The 22,675-nt window shown below is 44.1% G+C and overlaps 1 protein-coding gene across 1 annotated transcript in view; it reads right to left on the minus strand.

Moving 5' to 3' along the window:
* Nucleotides 1–13,389: 13,389 nt before the first annotated feature.
* The window catches only part of gabra3 (gamma-aminobutyric acid type A receptor subunit alpha3), a gene marked incomplete at both ends in the record, with an annotated part of 56,477 nt that continues 47,191 nt past the window's right edge, over nt 13,390–22,675 (minus strand). The window contains 2 exons of the mRNA XM_080530247.1: nt 13,390–13,713; nt 20,427–20,632. Coding sequence (XP_080386373.1) covers nt 13,390–13,713; nt 20,427–20,632 — 530 coding nt within the window. The remainder of the gene's footprint in view (nt 13,714–20,426; nt 20,633–22,675) is intronic.

The raw sequence follows: 22,675 nt of genomic DNA on the forward strand, positions 1-22,675 counted from the left end.
ATAGTGCCGTTTTCAGAAAGGAGGGCAGAATAAAGCATTAAAAAATTCATTTTGTGACACACCTACACCAATTTACAATTCCAATATTAGAATAAAGGTACAAAATAACAACATAAATGTGAGAGAGAGAAAATAAAATATGATAGTGTACGAATGATGTATGAATGATGTGGATCTCAGCATATGCTTTAGAGACCCCTAGAGGAGCTCTCACAGCTCTCTAGGATGCAGAAGCCTACTGACTCATGAGCAGTGTTAAGGTGCGATGCTGTTGTTGCTAAGATACTGCATGGAAACGGTGGCCTCCTCACATGTCACACATTAATGTAATGGCTCCAGTGAGTATGTCACTCTGCACTCGTCACCCACAAGGCAAGTATCCCCCCATCCCCTCCCCCAAATGCTCCTGCCTCTCTATCTCCAAACAAAACAAACGTGTGTCTGTTCACATCCCTGTTGTGATTACAGTTTGAATTGCAGGGTACCATAGAGATTGCCATGGTATGTGCATTGCATACAATTTCAGCTACAGAGGCATAAATACAATTATACAGTATGTGCACAAAAGGCTTCTTTTCATATTTTTCTCAGTGCATTTCCCATATGCATGTTATTGCAAAACAAACAACCCTTGTTTAATTTTCTGCATGACTCTAAATCTATTTATTTGCTGGGAAGAGTTATTCTTCACACTTGCCTTATTCCTAACATCTGCGTAAAGACCATGAATGTTTCTTTGTCTGCCCAAGGGGGAAATATGATGTGCAAGGCCACTTGGTGTTTTGCATCTCTGCTGCATTCTGTGTGTCCTGATGAGAGCATCAGCAAGACAGAGGAAACACATCCACTGATTAGGGACAGGAGCCTTCTCGAATGTGACATCACAAATGTTTCAGTTATCATACACTATGCCATAGCATTTGATGATAATATTGTTGCACAATATCATTTTGTTTAATCTACAGTACATAAGACATACAAAGTAATTAATGTTGCCATTCACTTAGCTTAGTCTATTGTTGCATGCCATACCCATTCAGGATCATTGGTCATGTTTTGTCATGAACAGGAAACAAACAAACAGTCACACTCATATGTTATATTTTGGGGGGCTTAATGATGATTTATGCTCCAAATGAAGGAGTTTTGAGTCTCGAGAAACTCCCCATAACAGACTCTGAACGTTTCCACTCTTTCCACATTAAGTTAAAGACCTATAAAATCCTCCCTTGACTTGATGTTTCTGTGCCATCACCATCTTTTACTAGAGCAGAGACTTAACTCCAGGTCATTTATGCCCTAAATCCAAGAGAGTCTACCCAGCCGCCCGGAACTAATTTGGGCAGAATCACTTTTACCTTCCCTGTGTAATATAGCCCTGCCAAGAGAGGTGAGTGAGCGATGTTCTTATCATTAGAAATGGCACAATTAAACGAAACCATGTGGAAACGAAGCCTTGAGGGGTAGAGACACGTCAGAGCTTGATGGAGAAGTACGGGCTGGTGCCGCATGAAAGGTTCTATCAGGCTGGTATTTGTCCTTACCTGTCTTTATGTCACCTTTTTTTGGGAAAGGAATGTCTTAAATGGGCTGTTAAGTGTCTATGGGCATCAGGGAAGGCTGGTCAAGGCAAAAATCGGGGGACGGGCTCATTCTCTACCAATTTCACCAACAAAAAAGTTGGCTTACCACAGAACAAGGCCATTGAATTGTATTTTCAGGGAATTATTACAAACCTGGTGTTCAAATTTCAGTAATAACGAAAATTAATCAAAACCTCACAATGTGGAAGAATCTTCTCTACACTGCTTTCTTATTGCGTGCTTCTGGGGATATTCTCAGGGTGCAGACACATTACTTTATCAGAGTGTACAGTAGCCTGACATTGTTCATTGTTCAACCCTTTCAACCCCGTTGATGGCCTCTTTGCTCATCTCCTGCACCTGAGGCAAACCCTAGAGGTGTCAGGCTTCCTCCATCTCATGCATCTTCCTTGTTTTAAAGAGGTCGGCTGAAGTCTGTAGTGTCACAAACTGACAGTGTAATTGGGCCATCTCTTCCTATAGACAGTAGAACAGTTACCCTCGGGGGCAAACACGCACAGTACCTGGTAGGAACCTGGCTCGGCCAACCTAGATTGTGTTGTCTTCGGTTCCTCCATTGAGGTTAAAGTGTTATAGAGGACTGAGAGTTTTAGTCCATGTGAATGTAGTCTAATGACACGCTCAGGGAGTACTCAGGTGTTAACAGACTAGGCCCTGTTCCATATAGTACAGAAGTTGAGATTCTCGTGCCTGTCTCTTTAAAAGGGTAGCTGGTAAGGTGACAACGCATGCAGTCAAACGGAAAGCTCATGACAAGTGGGATCATCTCCTCCGCAGCATAGTGGGAGGAGTGTTTTCAGAGGGTGTAACAGGGCCGGGGAATGTTAATCAAGGGATGTCTCTCTGCTCTGACAGAGAGGGAGAGTCTTGATTAGACATCCTGGCAAGGGTCAAGTCTTAATTAGGCTACATCCTCTCCCTCTGCGGGGGAAGACGAGCGGTGCGGAAAAACAAGACGGCTTTTAAGTTTGACACCATGGCAGGTCATCGGGGAGAGGTGGTACATTTGGCAGCAGTGATTTGTTGACCTTTTGCCAAGTCCCAGAGGGATGGAGAGATGTTCATGAAGAAGATAGAAAGTATGACATATTACCAAAGTACTTCTCCAGGCTCTGTCGAGGATGTTCTCATAAGGAATTCATCATTCAGCTTGTCCCATCTTGTTTTACTGCTGGGGGAAAGTGCTCCTGGTGGGTACTCCTAGACTAGAGGGTCAGGGTGCTCATAGACTAGAGGGTCAGGGTGCTCATAGACTAGAGAGTCATGGTACTCCTAGACTAGAGGGTCAGGGTGATTCTAGACTAGAGGGTCAGGGTGATTCTAGACTAGAGGGTCATAGTGCTTCTAGACTAGAGGGTCATGGTGCTTCTAGACTAGAGGGTCAGGGTGCTCATAGACTAGAGGGTCATAGTGCTTCTAGACTAGAGGGTCATGGTGCTTCTAGACTAGAGGGTCAGGGTGCTTCTAGACTAGAGGGTCATGGTGCTTCTAGACTAGAGAGTCATGGTGCTTCTAGACTAGAGGGTCATGGTGCTTCTAGACTAGAGGGTCAGGGTGATTCTAGACTAGAGGGTCAGGGTGATTCTAGACTAGAGGGTCAGGGTGATTCTAGACTAGAGGGTCAGGGTGATTCTAGACTAGAGGGTCATGGTGCTCATAGACTAGAGAGTCAGGGTGCTTCTAGACTAGAGGGTCAGGGTGATTCTAGACTAGAGGGTCATAGTACTTCTAGACTAGAGGGTCATGGTGCTTCTAGACTAGAGGGTCAGGGTGCTCATAGACTAGAGGGTCAGGGTGCTCATAGACTAGAGGGTCAGGGTGCTCATAGACTAGAGGGTCATAGTGCTTCTAGACTAGAGGGTCATAGTGCTCCTAGACTAGAGAGTCATGGTGCTTCTAGACTAGAGGGTCAGGGTGCTCATAGACTAGAGGGTCAGGGTGCTTTTAGACTAGAGGGTCATGGTGCTTCTAGACTAGAGGGTCAGGGTGCTTCTAGACTCGAGAGTCAGGGTGCTCCTTGTATCCAAACAAATGTACTTGTTTTTAAATCTGATTGCACTAGTTTTAAGATATCTGTGGTTAGATATTTTAACTTGTTTTAAGAAATATTGGCTGTTCTGTTGGCAGATCAATTTGCTTATTTTAAGTAATATTTTCCTAATTTTATTGTTTCTTTCCTTGTTTTTTAGACCCGAGTTTTGCAGTGTAGACTAGAAGGCCATGGTGCTTCTAGACTAGGAGGTCAGGGTGCTCCTCGACTAGAAGGTCAGAGTGCTTCTAGACTAGAGGGTCAGGGTGCTTCTAGACTAGAGGGTCATGGCGGCGCCGTATATGGCGAAGGCGCGATGGTCTCCTCAACAACATTGCAACATTATTTTTTTAATCATGATTTTACCCTGCAATTGAACTTAACTATTTAAGATACGACAGAGAGTCACTTATAAATCGGTGATTACTTACGATAAACCAGAGTTTTTTCACTGGGATCCCCAAGTGGCACGGGACAGCAGCGGGATAACAATGGCTCTGCTAACGCAGAAGAGGCGTAGAAAGCGAAGAAAAATGTGGACGTCGAGCTAGCTTTCTGGTCAGAACTAGGCGACGAGAAGGGAAAACTCCACTCCCCATTATCCTGTTAGCCAACGTACAATCCCTGGACAACAAGCTGGACGAGTTAAGAGCAATTTTTCCTTCCAGCGGGAAACAAGAGATTGACATATCATCTACTTTACAGAAACATTGTTATCCCCGTCCACACCGGATCACGCAATCTCTCCCACAGGCACCTCTGTGCATCGTGTGGACAGAGAGAACAATGGAACTTTCGGGGAAAAGCAAAGGAAGTGGAGTATGTTTCATGATTAACAACGCCTGGTGGACACCAGTAAATGTTCATGCCATCAAGTCCTTCTGCTCCCCCGGACATTGAATTCCTGGTGCTCCTCTGCCACCGCCACTGACTCCTGAGAGAATTCACCGGCATTGTATACAGAGCTGTTTATATCATATCACAAGCCGACACAAACGTTGGACTCAAGGAACTGTACAGAACTATCAGCGACATAGAAAACAGACACCCTTAGGCCGCTCTAATAGTGGTAGGAGACTTCAACGGAGCAACGCTGAAAAAGGTATTGCCCAAATTCTTCCAACACATAAATGACCATGCATAGATGCAGTTGCGGGAGGCCTACAAACCCCTCCTCTGTCCACCGTTGGGCAAATCAGATCACGACACCATCCACCATGTGCCCACCTACAAGCACAAGCTGAGGATGTCACCACCAATCATGCGATCTAGTCGACACTGGTCTGAAGAATCAGAAGCCATTCTTCAGAACTGCTTCGAGAGAGTGAAAGTATTCACAGAAGATAGCAGTGACTTGAACAGGATCGCGTCAGGAACCCTGGGATTTATAGAGAATATCATAGAGGAAGTGGTCCCGACAAAAACAGTCTGGTGCTCCCAAACTTGAAACTATGGGTTAACAGTGAAGTCCAGACAGTGCTAACCGCAAGAAAGACGGCATTCAAATCCAGAGACATAATAAAACCGCCTGCTATGACCTTTGTTAAGTTATCAAGGCAGCCAAAAGGGATTACGGCAAAGAAATAGAGTCACAGCTAAGCAGCAATAACTCACGCAGCATGGGGAAGGGTCTAGACTCTACACACAATCTCCGACTTCAAAGAGAGCCCCAGCTGTACAACCATCACCTCTTTGCCTCTCTACCAGACGAGCTGAACAGCTTCTATTCCTGCTTTGAACTGAGTCACACAAACCTTCTAGAGAGAGCTCACACCTCAGACGACACAGCAAGCGCTCCGACCATCGCAGAGGAAGACGTGCATAAGGTTTTCAAGCACATCAACATTCGCAAAGCAGCCGGGCCGTATGGAATTCAAGCGTGCGCAGGACAGCTGGCTGGTGTCTTCACTACCATATTCAGCCTCTCCCTCTCCACGGGTATGGTGTCCTCTTGCTTCAAGTCATCTGCCATCATCCCAGTGCCAAAAAAGCGTAAGGTAACATGCCTAAACAACTTTTTTAAACGACCCTTTTGCTCTGACCCCCATATTGAGCAAATGCTTTGAAAACATCATTAAGGTCCTGATCTGCAGAATGCTGCCACCCTCCCTAGACCCTCACCATTTTGCACTATTGAAGCCACTGTAATCCATCACTTTATTACGTTATCATGTATGGTTACTTCTTTTTAGTTACTTACGTTACTTATTATTATTCTGATATTATTGTTTTGTCAATGTTGAGGAACCAAAGCCAAAGTATTTTACTCTTGTGTACTACTTAAGTAAGATGTAAGTAGAGTAAGATGTAATAAAATATTCTAATTCTGATTCTGATGCTTCTAGGTTAGATGGTCAGGGTGTTCCTGAAGGGTCATGGTACTCCTAGACTAGAGGGTCAGGGTGCTTGTACCATTGCCTTACCTTACCTCTGTACCTCTGTCTTCACAAGGTAACAAGGTAAGGTAAGGCAATGAGAAAGCTCTCTGCATTTGATCTGGTCCTCATGGCAACCAGTGTAGCTGTAATTAGGTGATGATCCTGTTGCACTCCTCCTGGTGTACTATAGGCAGTGTGTGGTGTGATGCATGAGGGAGAAAGGGAAGGGGAGGATTTGTTGTGGGGGAGGATTATTTCCCCTCCTCCAGCGTGTGTAATTTACATTAAGGGGGGCATAATACCGTCCGTGAGACGCTCTGAGCACCTAAATTAGCCACCTTGTCACATCTTGACTGGCGACCCTGTTGACATGGATGTGTAATGAAGAGTGTAGTGATTCACCAGGGACCTGCACATGAAAAACAGCCATGGGGAGAATGTCGGCGATAATAACCAGTGGCATGCGCCTTCATCATGTTCTGGACCCGGCCTGTTTCCGTTCCTCTGAGGATCTGGCACATAAAAACAGCACCACGGTTCCATAAGAAATTTACCATGCGACAACTATAAAAACATTTTATTAGGCTGTATCTACTAGCTGTGCTCATCCATAAGAACGGATTGTGAGAGAGCAGACTCACCAGGAATATCAGCTATACTGAAGCAATGTTCACAGGGATGGTACGTGTATAGGTGTTAAATGTATCTACTGTATTTGAGAGAAAGAGAGAGAGACAGAGAGAGAGAGAGAGATGCATGCGTTCTGCGTTAGCATTCCTATCTTGCCAGATTTTATTTTGTAGAGGGCAGATCCAATTACATTGAAAACGATCAAGCTCCATAACCTTTAATGTTCCTTTTTCATCTGCCATATTCCCTGTGGTTGGGGTGTGTGTGGGGGGGTGGTGATGTTAGTAACGGGGGGAAAGAGGGAGAAAATACAGTACGTGAGTGTATATATGTTGTGCTCCGAGGTCCAAAGAAGTGGGAACTGAACCTGACAGGTACTGCAGGGGCAGCACATTGATTCCACGCCCCTCCCTCGCCCTTCCTCACTCTTCATCACTCTGCCTCTGCTCCCCACTCGCCTGTCGCTGAGCAGGAGTCCCTCCCCCTGATATAGTGCAGGGATTAAAGTACCTATGGATTTCACCTCAGCCTCCACTTCATCAGCTCGCTCATTAATCCACTGGTTACCATAACAATGGCCATTGTTCTCCTCCAGCAGCCCCACAGTCAGTGTGCTGGCAATAAGATAAAAAAAACAAATGCAGACCCTGAGCCTTCTTTGCTACTTCTCCACATCTGTGTGGTGTGTCATTGGCTAATAAACCATCCATATATAGCTCCCTGCCCAAGGGTTTGTATTTAGTCTGTAAATCTCCACCAGTGGAGAGAAAAGAGGGGGTGGAATCAAAGCATGCGTGATGCCAATAAAGCAACAGAACTCTAGAACTCAACCTCTTGACCCCTAATTAACCTCTGGAAGTATTGGAACACAACATCAGGCTGCTGAATGCCCCCTAGGTTTGACCCATCAACAAAACATACCATATGTACGCCTTCAACAACCCCAGGCCTCCGTTCCTCTCTCCTTTTGCATCTGTTGTGTGGTATGGGAGGACACAGCCTCTAGACTCGCAGCGGTCCAGACCAGTGGGAACAGCCTGATGGAAGAGGGCGCACAGAGACACGCACGCATGCAAACACACGCACGCAAACACACACACGCAATCTCACACACACACACGCAATCTCACACACACACACACACACACACACACACACAGACACAGACAAACTCTTAACTCAATCCAGGATACACAGGATATTATTCTAATACTCTTTTAACACCATTGTAACTGGCATGTCTTTAAAAGCAGATTGAATTAGATGAATAAAGAACCATGTCACAAAATATTACTGTACACGTGATCTTTATGTTGAGTAAAGTAAAGCAAAGGATTTCTCCAATGTTGTGATTGTCTTTTAAATGATGATTCCTCTGACGGGGTTCCACCTAGAGTAGTTCGACAGGAGGTAAAACGTGAATATTTCAGCTGATATTGATTGCCTTGAGGAACACACAGACATATCAACTGCTTTCATGTTTGGTATAGGATCTCTTTGAGATGAGTGATAGATAGAGAGGCTCCCCACCTTTTTAAAGATGGATGCGGTCCACAGACCCAAGAAGACAGATCCTCAACGAATCTCATTCTGAAGGCAGTGCACACACTGGGCTCAAAAAGAATAGCACATCACAATAATACATATTTCATCAGTCTAGACACTCAATCACTTCTTCCCAACAAAAAACATGGACTCCCTTGGTTAAAGGGCCTATCTTGGGGACTGAGGACATTTAGGCAATAAAGGATGATACAGTATGTTAAATATGAAATAAATGCTGGTAGCCTCCAGAAGATGACGTCAACAACATCAAAATGATGTTGAGGTGAGCTCTACATTCACTTATCATGAAAGACAATGGTGGCTTTGTTGTTAATTAATTAACACAAGTACAGAAAGGGACACAACTGAACCGTAAAGACCAAGGTTGTTTCACAAAGACACATGAAGACGAGGCCACAAATGAAAGTACTGTATCTTTATTCAACGTAAAGAACAGCAAAACCTGGACAGAGGGAGGGTTAAAACAACATGTGTGTATTGTCATCATTTGCCCCACAAACAAGCCTTCACAACAGAGAGAAAAGTGAACACTTTCAGTCAGGATTCTACAAAAAAAAACAACAACAACTTAAAAACAACTCCACCTCTGACTGAATGACGTCATTACACCACACTCTTTTAATTTTTAAACAGCAACACAGCGAGTGGTGATCATGAACAAACCCCCTCCTCCTCGCAGAGACTCACTCATTGTCTCCACGTGAACTATAAGGTCAAATCACTTCAGAAATGCTGGCTATAGATCCGAGTTCTTCCCTCCCTGTATTTGACCCCTAATGGAGATCTAATACAGGACGGAGCAGTGACACAGACGCTTCAGAAGAAGGTGCAGTTTTCACACATTGTTAAATATGCAAGCGCACTGATTTCCGAAACTAGGTCACTGTGTGATGAAAGTTGTTCAATGTGCTTGGCTTTCTGACGTTTAGGGTCACCGAGGTAGTGCAGCATTCACAGTGCGGCACACATATCTAAACTTAGAAACAGTGAGAAAACTTGGTGGTTATGAATAAAACTCACAATGTATAATTGATCGTTTCTTTTATCGTGGCAAGCACAAGCAAGCAAAAGCAACGTAGCCAATTTATATTTCAAACTATTCTAGGGTTACCTCAAATATTCATTGGGACATTTTCACAGATCCTACTCTTTCCCTAATGCGTGCAGAGAAAAGAATAGACTATTTGGCTTTAAATATAATGGACTCTTAATAACATAACAATCCATACTGAATTGGAGCTGCTACTGTAACACTGACCTTCCATTTGTCTTGTGTGACTAAATATGGGCACAGACCAAAACTGTAGTTGACAGCCCATTGGCAGGAACCCTGGCACTGTCACTTGAATATCCAAGGTAATTTGCAAATAGAGCAAGGGGTTCAACGTAATGCAATATTGAGTAGTGTTTTAGCTCTGACATTAAATCATTTACTTAGTCAGATGGGTCAGCCTTGGACCATCGTATGGGAAATGTCCACAGCCCCAATGCATGTTAAATGATCAGGGTCTGGTTATGCAAATGTAATCTCTGACACGACGCACCGGCTTTATCAAACAGTGTCTTAATCAATGCCCTTCAGTCATTTTCAATGCCAAACTCAATCTCTCTGGAGAGCAAATCTATGCAATCTTTGAGCAAATACTCTCCCTCTCTAAAAAGTCATTTGTCACAGCAAATAATGGAGATATCCTGTATACAGTAGCTGAGGCAACATAATAGACAGATATCCAGTATACAGTAGCTGAGGCAACATAATGCACAGCATGTATTGAGGCAGACATCTAAACATCCTTTTTTTTTTTTTGCACAACTCTGGTCATATTGCCTCATGATATTTCTATTCCAGCTGCGGGGTGATTCACATCATCTCCTCCATCCTCTACTTCATGAACAGTGTGGACACTATCATATTCATGGGTTGCCTCTGCTGCCATTGCATGTGTACGCATTACTTCTCAGGCAGGGCACTCCAAGTTCAGGTGTCCCGGGATTCTACCAAACACGGCAACACAGTTTGTGCAAACGGTGTCCTGTCCCCTTTACAGGATTTTCCTTGTTCCGTTCTGCTACCTTTTTGCATCGAATCACAGTGTAAGTTACACCACAAACAAAATGGCTAGCATGCGGCAGCGCACACCCCACATGACAGAGGTAACCACCAAGAGACACAAGATTGATGTTTCAATGAGCCACTTGTCAAAACACACCAAATGACTTGGGCAGATTTATCTTTTTGCAGTTTAAGAGTTCTCCCCGCCCTCACCCTTTATATGATTCTTTAATACACAAGTCCACATACAATGTCCTTGAAATCACAACCTTCATTGGTTATTTGCTAAACAGTGAGCGGAGGAAGGAGAGAGAATTCTCCAATATCCAGGGGTCCTGTCATTGAGAGTGACGGGAGCAACATTTCAACATGGGTTTGCAATGACTAGCACAACCAATGCAAAGAGCTACTGCCAGAGTCAATTGTCGTCTGGGAGCTCTCTTTGTGGATGAAGGCTCTACACTCTCTATGTTTTGTAACATGCAGTTCAGTCACAGGAGAGTGTGCAGTATGTACATCATTGCTGGCAGACACGGCCTCTGCGTGTTCACTGTTAGGTACTGTATGTGCACACCAGGTTCTGCAAAGTACTGTAGCTTAGTGGACGTTGTTTACCTGCGGAAAAGGGCTCATAACACTAATAGCGTTACAAAGCTGAATGTAAGACAGCAGTACAGATCACATATGATAAATGACTAACCTGACTTAATATTCCACAAACTCTCTATTTCAATTAGATTTCACAATATCTACAAAACTCACAACTTGGCAACACTATTTTGTGTATTTACAGCATTTGCCCTTAGTTGTAATACTAATAAATGGTCTATTTGTTTGTCTACAGCTTTCTACCCATTAACAGATTTGTACTGACCCTGTAAAGACTATATCATATATAAAATGTATATCATGTCTTATATTGTATGTGTTGAATAGCATACATATATTGACTGTATGTGTTCATAAATAAATAAATATATTCCGTGTGATAAGTGTCTTTGCTGTTGCCATCCCCACCTGGCCCTGTTGTAGCAGCAAGACAAAGCTGATCCCCAGCTCCACAGAGATGGAATACTACACTGTATCTTGGTGAGCCATGGGTTACACATCTAGACAAAGCCTTACTGTATATTTCAATATGACAAACAGCATTACTGGAGGTTGAAAACGTACAGTATACATGGACAGATTGTCATGCATTTACCTACGAGTGATACATTGTACATTTGTTTAGTGTTTTTCCAACAGATCTTTAGAGAGGTCACTGTTTGACAAAGTCTGCGTTTGACAGATGTTTCTCCATTGAGGCTAGTAGGCTACTCTTATTTTTAGAGACGGTTGAGAACATCCTGCATGGTGGGTACTAGGTAAGTACATCAGTGTGACATGTTGAGGCAAAATCTATGCAAAATATTCCAAGAGTTAACTTAACTAAGCCATTAATTCTGCTTAACAATCACAGAACACACTGGAAATACATAGAAAAAGTCCTGGCCACAGCATAACTTTCACAACAACTATCATTGTTGCCATGTGTTGTATTTTAGAATATTGTTTAGCCATAAATCAACACGTCTGTCCTCTATACCTGCTTGACGTTGATGGCTTGTACAGTATACTGTATGATGTGACATATTCAAACAATTAAGGGCCAGATTTCTTATGTTTGTGTGAGTCTGTCTAGTAGCCGCTGTGGTATTCTACAATGTTTCATTTCATCAGTCACTTCTACTGTGTGAATCATAGATAGCGACACAAACTGACAAAATAAAATCAGTCTCCACAATGACAATGACAGAACATAGGGAAACAGTAATCTTACAAAAAACGGTTTGTCTTTTGTCAATGGGACCTCAAACCTGTACCATAATCAAACCTGTACCATAATCCCCTGAAAAAAACAGAAACATCACTGACAGGCACAAGGGTCAAAGCTTTCATCACAAACCCTAATCCTAACTTCTACAGAGAGTGTATCGACTAGGATTCTACGGCTAAAACATGGTTGACTACATGAACAAAAGAAGGAATAAAAGAAAAGAAATGAACTGAAACTGTATCTAAAATTAGACTTCAGTCAGAGGTAACAATGTCTAATTACTACCACGGTTATTTGGCTCATTGTGTCGTACCACTGTAAGCCAAAACATGAAAATGCACATGAAAATGTTCACCTCCTGGACCAGTCATAATCATTACATTTGATTCAGTGGCACTCACCCTCTTTTCATTGCAACATCCCCTCTACCTGACACAGGCGTAGGTCTGTTAGCTTGAGACGGTAATGGTGATTTTCACCCTCAGTGACCATGTCATGGGCTGTGGGTGAAGGGACAGTAGGGGGGTACAGTTGCACACAGGCCTAACCATGTGGACACCAGTGTATGTGTCTGTGTGTGCAGAAATGTCTTTGTGTGTGTGTGTGTGTCTGTGTTCGTTTGTTCGTTTGTTCGTTGTGTGTGTGTGTGCGCGTGCCAAAAGCTTTATCTTGATAATGTGGGTATTCAAAAAGGCACACTGCTTCTTTCTCTTTGAGCATACTCAGCCTGTTAAAACAATAAGAGTCACTGGACTGGAAAATGCACAGGCAGGCCCATAGGACACAAAAGCAATTCCAGATGATATTGCGTTGGGTCTGTTGAGATTCAGCGCTAGCAGAAGGGCGGACACTGACGATTATTAATGATGTTCCTATGGAACTCTACATGCTGCCCTTGGCTATGAAAGCCCACTATAGCGGCAAGCAGCCAATGGCCCTTTTTTCTGACGCATTACAGGGTGAATGGTGTGTGTGTGCGTTGTGTACACACACTGAGATGCACCGGGACCTGATACTCTGTAATGAGCTATGATGAAGGATTCAAAACACATGCTTCCCTGTTTCCATGTCCGAGAGAAGAGAAAACATGTCCAAAACACCACATCTGACAATTCTATCTAACAGCAAATAATCAGGAAAAAAATAAAAATAAATGAACATTGAGTTCAACTATATACTGTACATATGAATCGAATAGAATGTTTGTCTTCGACCAATTTAGATTTGCAAATATCAAAATTAAGTCAAAAACAATGATACAAGCATGTTGTGGACTTGGCCTCGTGCATCCTCAGACGTACAGTAGGAGTTCAATTTTGGGGGGACCTCATGATGGCGGGGTTCCTGTTGACGTACGTGACCCAGTAGACCAAGTTGAAGATGAAGAAAAGCACCGGGAAAATGATGCGTGATATCTTATCCACTTTGCTGACACGGTTGTAGGATTTCCTGGCCTCCATGTATGGGTCGTCCATCTTGGGGTGATGGTGGTGTTTGACAGGAGCTGTGGAGTGGGTGGCACTCTTGGAGATGGTGGTTAAACCTGGGTCTTTGGCAACGTTGATGGTGTAGGTCGTTCCAACAATGTTGAACGTGTTGTTGGCTTTTTTGGAGAGAGAGGACGATTCTCTTCTCTGCAAAAAAAAAAAAAAAAAAAAAGGAAGAGAGAAATAAAGACAGTCAGGGCTGAGGCACCAAACCACACCTCCATTTGATCTCACATGGACGAAACAAAAGCAGAACAACACAACAAGAAAAGGAGACATATTATCCGTGACGTTAGAATTATAAGGTTCTATCTCATTTTTGTCAAAATTTAGTTTTTTACACAATCCGATAGGTGTCTATTAATGCCTGTGTGGCGTTATTTTTTTAAATGTTGACATTTTTGAGTTAGTAATTCATAAAATACAAAGGTTCCGTCTCACAAAACATAATGGAATGTAAAAACTTTGACGCTCAATATCTCTGAACTACCCTAAACGGAGATAGAACCTTATAATTCTAAGCTCACGATATGAGAAATATGAGAGAAAATGACAATACAAATACAGTATAATCCTATTTTGGATACAGACAAAGTTGCTCTGAAAGGATGCCTGAAAAGAAAACTAAAGATATTTCTCTATCCCAACCTGCTCCATGGTTCGTCGTTAACGAAAGCCTTGTTTTTAAAAAATAACCCATCTCCTGGGACTGTTTTGACTCGGGGTGCACTGATGCTCAAAGTACCTGATGGGAACAGTATGACATCCCCTATTCTGCATCATCGGGTCCAGAGCTGAGCTGAGAAACTCTCTCTTCCTGCAAGGGATCTGGGCTACCCTCGCAGCCAAGACAAAAGGCCAGGGTCATGGAACACTACGCAGCCACGCTCCAATAAGTGGCAAATCGCATGAGCCTCCGACAACAAAATATACATACATCACAGAGAGAAGAGGCACACCTCAGGGCACGGGGGGGAACTTGCTACATGCACATGTTGGGTCAAGTTTCGGGGCAAAAATGAAGAGTCTGCAGGCAAAATCATGATTTAATTTCTGAGAGGCTCGTTTTCTTTTTTCCCCTTTTTTTTAAAGAGAGCAGGGCAGAGCAGGGCACCAGAGGCAGGCTCTACTGGTGGTACTGCAGAGTAGCAACAGACCAGGACGAGCATCTGAGCAGCTAAAACAGTGCACCTGTAAACATGGCTGACAAACTGCACTCGGGAGGACTGGGACTGCACAGTATATAGGTCGTAGATTAGGAGAGGGAGTAGGAGAGGACAGGAATATGATAGGAGAGTAGAAGCAGTTTTAGGCCACACACACTCCTGCCCTAGGGCACCCTCAGGGTGATGCAGTAACGTTTCATATGAAAATCACTCAACCGTAAAGAGGTATCCAGTTTGACATGGATATTGCCAAGTTTGCATCATCACTACAGTAACGATTCCAAGGGTTGGCACATAAAGGCGTGGATCAGAGTAGAACGTAAGCAAGGCACATTCAGCGGAACAACCAAGACACTACGGCACGATTGATTTTTGTCTAAAACTTTAGTATTCATGGGAGTGAGAGTGATCTAAAATGGGTAAGCAGGGGGTAACGAAGGGAAATAGATTGCATTTCACAGAAGAACCATTAAAAAGAGTACTCCATTCCAAAAAAAGACAACAAACGACCACAGAAAAGCATCCCAATCCATCACACGGGTCGAGTGAAAACAGAATGAAAACCCGAGTGAAAACTAAGGGATGCAGCCGGACAAAGAGGCTGTGGCGTGGTGCTGGCTGGCCGGGGCCAGGGCTCTATCTCATGCCAATATCAGTGGAGATCATGGAGGAGGGAGTCTCTCAGCAGTGACGGCTCCTGCCCCCTGGATAGCCCGAGGCTTTCACAGGGTATCGATTCCTGCTGATCCAACAACACCCCGGGCCCCTTCTATCATAGCCACGGCTTATATCAGCATGAGTGAGGGATAACTATTAACCAGCCATCTCATGACCCTAACCACTGCAAACCTAAGCTCATTTATCCCCAGTATCAGGAGAACCGCCAACCTCCTGCAAGTACATACCTGCCAATCAGCTATTGGAGAAGGTAAGGAGTCCATATAATTCAAGTTGTGACCAGTAGTGTGTAGTGAAGATACAGGCAAAGACAAAGATAGGAGGACGCTTGGTTTACAAAAAACAAAGCTCTTGTGAACACAGGAGCCCCAATTTGCTTCTCTAAGTTTTCGTGGGCATGGCCGCTCAGTTGGTCATTTCGTTCAGCAAGATTTCAGTTAGCGTAGCGGCAGAGGTGCTGATCTCCAGCACTCAGTGGGTGGGGATAATTTATTATTAGATGAAGATGTCCATTGTCCTCGACAATCAGGATTTCACAGCGAATGTCAGAATAGCAGTCAGAACTCAGGGTAGACCAGCTGAAACTCCACCACATGTACAACATAATTAATTGTACTGCCCCCGGATACCTAGGCTCACAGATAGTCATGGTCCACACTCAGCACAGTCACAGCACCAGGGCGAGTGTGCGTTCCTGTAAGGTTCCACGAGTGAATAGTGTAGCTCGCAGTTCCTTCTTCTATACTGGAACATTACTGTGGAACAGCCTTCCACTTAATATAAAACAAGCAGAAACTAGGAGGGCTTTTAGAGGACAGGTTAGAGCTTACCTCTGGAGTAAGGTGAACGGATAGGAAAGCTTTTTTTTGCCTACTTTTATTCTTATTCTTTTATTCATTTATTCTTAGCCTACTTTAATTCCTATTCTTTTATTCTTAGCCTACTTTTATTCTTTTTATTTTTCCTAGAAGTTCCTAATCCCTTTGTTGGGGGGGTGGGGGGGGGTAATGTTTTATTTAATGATTGTTTGATGTTATTGTTGTCTTGTATGTTAATATCAAAGGGCCATGTTGGAAATAAGTGTCACATGTCATCCCTTGGATTACTGTTTTTACTCGATCCATGAAGAAACTCAATCAATCAATCAATCAAGTGTAGTCTTACTGTTGCATGAATTTATATAATTTCATACCTTTTTGTTTCCTCCCTGTAAACGCTGTCAGGACTTTATGGTTGAACATTACCGTAGCTTTAGCAGGCCTACTAGGGGGACGCTCGCAATGGTGGATAACATTCAACATAAAAACAAATACATTGTGGGATCATTGTGTAGCACATTTTCAAGATAGCGATGTGCGTGGTTCCAATGGTCAGTGTGGGCGATTATGCCGTGTGGGGGTGGACTTACATAGGCCTATTATACTGTATGCTAGTTTCCCCTCCCACTATTACCATGGATGATTCTAACAATCTTTTTAATTTATGCGTCAAGGCTCTCCAAACGTATTTTCGATGAAGTAGGTATGTATATATTTTACTATAATCTACAGTATACAATGTTTAAGATATTCTCCTGTTGATTGTTTACCCCATCAAAGACATGTATGGTTCTATGATTTAATTAGTAATTGGCAGAGAGAGTGGAGGCAATTTATGCAACATTGGTAATTTGATGTTTCAGTAGGCCTGATGAGAGAATATACACTGGAGATTGTACTGGTGGTATGAGATTGTAGTGGTGGTATGAGATTGTAGTGATGGTATGAGATTATCCAACTGCTGCCTTTATGATCAAATAAGTTTCACCTATTATTGAACATGAAACGTCTTAGGTGTTTTAAAATGCCATCTCCCTCCCCCATGTCCATGAAAACTCAATTTATTCCCCCGTCCATATGGGTGTAAAGGTTGTGTTGGTTGGGTGGACGCCCAATTACAAAAAACGGTCTTTGCACATGGTTTTAGTGTTGCACAGCGCTTTTTAGCAGAAGAAAATTAGGTAACACCATGAACAACAATATGTATAAATGGCTTTAGGGCAAAGATGTGTGCGTGCGATTATACGAGGGCTTTCGGCTAGTGCGGGACAGAAAAATTCCTGAGATTGTGTGTATGTACTGTGTGTGTGCCCCTTGGCCCTGTATGAAGAGGTATTGGGAGACATTGCCTGTGCATGTGTACATAAGCGTGTGAGGGTGTCTGGTATCCTAGGGCTGAAAATGTCTTGCTATGTGGGTCTTCGGGTGTGACAGAGTATCTTTGGCCTTAAAGTGTCTCTCTGTGTCTGTGTTCTGAGAAATAGTGTTAGCTTATCTCATGCCGAGGGTATGTGCTGTGCTGTGCTGTATATGTGTGTGCGTGTGTGTGTGTGTGTTGTATGGACATAGGGGCTGAGAATGTTTATCAGTGTGTGTGTGTGTGTGTTTGGAACTAAGGGTGTGTCCCCCTGAGTGTGTGTATAGACATGGTTTGGGAAGAACGTGGGTCCCTGGGTGTGTGTATAGCGGTGGTGGACTGGATGGCTGGGAGCAGTGACAGCTGTAGAGGTGGCTGGGCTCTACAGAGACCTGACTGCACCACAGTCCCATTACTGCAGAGTGTGTTACAGACTGTCTGTCAGCCAGCATGAGTTAAACATGCTTTAAAATCCCTAATCAAGGTAAATGCTGCCTCTCCCCTGCGCTAATGCCCTACTCTCACCACCACCACCACCTCCTCCTGCTGCTGCTGCTGTCTCTCTCTCTGTGTGTCTCTCTCTCTCTCTCCGTGTGTGTCTCTGTGTGTGTGTGATCTCTCTCTCTCTCTCTCTCCCTCTCTCTGGCATAATGCAGACACAAATGTGTCAAGTATCTTGTCAAAATAACCACATACTGTTATTGTAGCACACTGCATGTGTTAAAGTATGTTCACAGTTTTTCCGATCTGTTCAGTGAAAGCTAAACTAAAAGGCTTGTCGACCTCCAGTTCCTGAGCCCCTGACCAGCCAACCCCTGGGCGCCTCATTAGGTTGCAGGAGAGTGTGCAGCGGTGCTGCTGACCAGGCTCATACCACGGTGATGTCTAACAGGACACGTCTGACAAAAAAGGGCAACAGCGAGAGCAGAGAGGACCTCCACAGCCACTGAGGTAAATTACCTCCCATCGACCCTCCTCCGGAACACCACTCTGGGCATCAACAGAGACAGAGCCTCAGGCCAGTGAGGTCACCATCTGGCTCAGTTAGGAGTGGCAGCTCCTAACCCAGCCTCTGAAGACTGGGGACGATACTCCCAACAAGAGTATCCTTCCCTCCACACAGCCAGGAGTCCTCCTCCTCCTCCTTTTCTCTCTAAGGAACCTCCATTTCATCCTAGTCCTTCTTCATACACTGCTCTCTTGAAGCAAAAGACTTTAAAACGAGGATAAAGCTTACAGCGTTTCATCCCTTACCCCTCCAGGAGCTTTTATCAGTGAGGACTGTGATCGCTCACAGAGTGACCCCTATCTCTCAGATCCGTCACGACAACTTGCCTGCTCAGCACTGGGCCGGAGAACACAGGGACAGCCTGCTGCCATTAAGACAAAGCGTCAAAGACAAAACCCTCCACTCTGCATTATAATTCAGAGAATCATCCCTGACGAGGGAAAAAGGCTTCATGTCAGCAATCTGCAATCATGCCAATCATTCTGAGGACCACTGGTCAACTTCTCAGGCAAACGAGTGGGATCTTTTTGACCGACGGCTGAGAGTCCTTCACAGTCAGCATAACATACGCTGAAGTCTAACATGGATTTGTGACCGTCTAAGATCTTGAGCAGTGGGTGAAGTGGGTGAACTTTTTTCAAAATCAAAAATGCCCACAAGATGTTTTACAGCTCGGGAGCGTCAAAGTCACTATGCTTATTAATGAGCTCCTCGTAAACCCCCCCCCCTCCCCCCCGCCCCTCTAGCTTAATTATCGCCGTCTCTCAGTCCAAGGGTGATACATAAACACAAGGGTGATACATAAAGTATGTGCAGGAGGATACTGTCTCTGGGAGCTCTTGCTCACCCCCCTGCTCACCATGTTCAGCAGCACAGTTCCTGTTCCTGCTCCGTCAGGCTGTTAATGAATAAATAAAGCGTCTCTTTACAGATTACCCCAGGCTGGCTTCAGGAGGCTGAGATGGGACTTTCTATCAGTGTTTCCCAGGTACAATAACTCCTCATCCCCCCCAGAACAAAACAATATGAGCGCTCGTCTGGCTTCCCTCGCCGCCTTTCTGAGCCATTAGCTCTGAAGACGCTCATTTTTCAGGAGGTTATCAGGGGAGGCTAGATAGAAAGCAAATAATCTAGAATAAGCAAAAAGCCACTCGACTCTAGAGAGAGAGAGAGAGAGAGAGAGAGAGAGAGAGAGAGAGAGGGAGAGAGGGAGAGAGAGAGAGAGAGAGAGAGAGAGAGAGAGAGAGAGAGAGAGAGAGAGAGAGAGAGAGAGAGAGAGAGAGAGAGAGAGAGAAAGAGAAGACAGGAGAGAGTCGAGGAGGAGACAGGCTCATTTCAGGCACACTATCTAGCAGATTGATGAGGATGGAGACATGGTTGTGATTAGCCCACCACAACAGCATCAAGAGCACACAGAGTAAGGAGGGCTTTTCAACCTGTGTGTGGTAATCGTGTATATGGTACAACATTGCCCTGTAAGGTGCCATCACTCTCTAAATGCACTGTAGGCAATCCATTACTATCGACAGTATGTTATCGTGAGCTTAGAATTATAAGGTTCTTTCTCCGTTTAGGGTAGTTCAGAGATATTGAGCGTCAAAGTTTTTACATTCCATTATGTTTTGTGAGATGGAACCTTTGTAATTTTATGAATTACTAACTAAAAAATTTAAACATTTTAAAAATAACACCACACAGGCATTAATTAACATCTAATGGATCACAGATTATCTGAAAAACAAAATTCTGACCAAAAATGGAGATAGAACCTTATAATACGTTTAACGTCACGTTATGTAGATGGCGCAAACACAGCGAGCCACTGTACTCACCCTCATTTCCTGGGCCTCCTTCTGGCCGTCCCACGCCCAGCTTCGCTTGGTGAAGTAGTTGACCGTGGCAAACTCGATCAGGGCCGAGAAGACAAAGGCATAGCATACTGCCATGAACCAGTCCATAGCGGTGGCATAGGCCACTTTAGGCAGGGAATTCCTGGCACTGATGCTCAGGGTCGTCATGGTTAGAACTGTGGTGACCCCTAAGGACAAAGACAAAACAGAGTACCAAAGGAATGAGATTTGTCGATTTTCCTGACAAACATAGTTTTTTTACACACACACATGTACATACTGAATGCACTTATTCTATTTCTTTATAGAGATACTGGATCCTTCATACTCGTACAGCAATTTTATGTTCCAGATGCAGGTCTCATCTATCCTCTACAACCTTGGCTGCAGTCCTGCCGTACATCCCCTCTACTACTGTACAACCGACGCTCTCGAGTCTAACAGAGCTGTGGATTGGGAAAGCCCCACAGGAGCGCTCTACCGAGTGTGTCTGATGATACACAGTAATCCCCCGTATTGATACAGCACAAGCGGCTCGGCAGTCCCCTGCCATCTGTCTGAAGAACACGGAGCAACCACTTCATAGGGAGATGAGCTGCTATGGGTGGGTCTGGCTGTGGGATAGATGCAGCCAGGCAGAGTAGGGCTGCACTTGTTATAGAAGCCATGTTGCTCATCTCGTGGAGATCTGAGGGGTTGCTGGGCGCCAGTAGTGGGGTACCCCAAACTACCACAAAGTGTCCATGTCGGAGGTGGGGGGAGAGGTGTACCCATGACCCAGTAGGGCTTTAGGAGATCGAACCACCTGCGTCATCAGCATGTCCAGCAGTAGGAAAAGCCATCAGATCTAGAATGCCACAATCGTGGATGTCATTACTGCTCCACATTTGACAGAATCGGACATACTGTACCAAAATATACAGATTCAATTTGGCTCCCAAACCCAATTAGATCCGAGACGTAAGCATTCCAAATGGGGGTCGGCACGCAAGGCTCTTCTTAAGTGTCAGCGTCATTGTCGAATTTGAATAACAATACAGAGAGAGATTTGAGAAGATAAATCAATTGCTGTGAGAAATTGGAATCTTTTATAGGTCATTGTGCACACCTGCCTTTGTAGTCGACGTCTCATGGAATTTAAAAAATGAAATGAGAGGAGAGCTGAGAATGGGTGTCCATCAAAGCAGATATAAGCAATCATTCCACTTCGCCTGTTCCCACCTGTCTCATCTGTTAAAAGAAAATATAGGCTCTAAAAATGTACATTGTGCAGCGGAGGAGGTCATCTCGTCCCTCTGACTCCTAAATAATAAATTCAAAATCTTTGAAGTCTGTGCTTATTGTTCATTTATGCAAATGATACAAAATATATCCCAATGATATATCTGCCAGTATATTGTGCATCTGGACAAAGTATGCTTGCATTCTTTAATATTGGTATTCCACCATTGCTGAAAGGGTGAACAATATTGACAAATGACAAATGTTTGAGAACGAAAGGTTGCAATCTCCACATTTAAGTTTCCATACGGCTTCCATCAGGCAATTAAAAAAACATCAATAGAAGAAGTAACCAGAATGTCACTGGAGATTGTATTGTATTGTGTTCAACGTCCACTGTACAGCTCGTAAATCACACATTACATTTGGGTGAATGAGAAAATTACAAACCGGATTATCCACACAAAATATCAGGTCACGCCAGCCAGCGCTGAATCTACAACCTGGCAACCCGCCAGGGAACAAATGATTAATTAAATATCAACTTTCAAACAGCGTTCCGGAGCCGCCGATACTCATAAACATAGGGTCTGAATTGGCTGCTATTTATATCAGACAAGGGAGCAGTTTTTCAACAGCTTTAGAGCTCTTGGACAGCTCCAGCAGGGTTGGCATTAGGATATTGGATATCAGTGTAAGCAGGGGAGGCTGGTGGACATAGAAATCAGAGGACGGGCTCAATGAATGGAATGGAATGACGCATGCTATCAAACACGTGCCCGTCCTCCGAAGTCTACCTCCACCAGCCTCCCCTGAGTGGGAGTGACTGTCCAGCCGTTCAGGGCAGTTTTTACCCTCCTCTCAGCCAGCCCTGGGAGAGAGTATGACGTGTAGCAGCTGCAGAATGACAACACCTTCTCAAGCAGGACACCTGTTTACCTGGACGCTCTGGCAGTCTGCAGCCCTGAGGTTGCACTCACACGCCCATTAATTCCACGCCTGTCTTTAAG

Source organism: Nansenia antarctica, assembly GCF_963989245.1.
Source record: "Nansenia antarctica genome assembly, chromosome: 4".
In the NCBI taxonomy this organism is placed as follows: Eukaryota; Metazoa; Chordata; class Actinopteri; order Argentiniformes; family Microstomatidae; genus Nansenia; species Nansenia antarctica.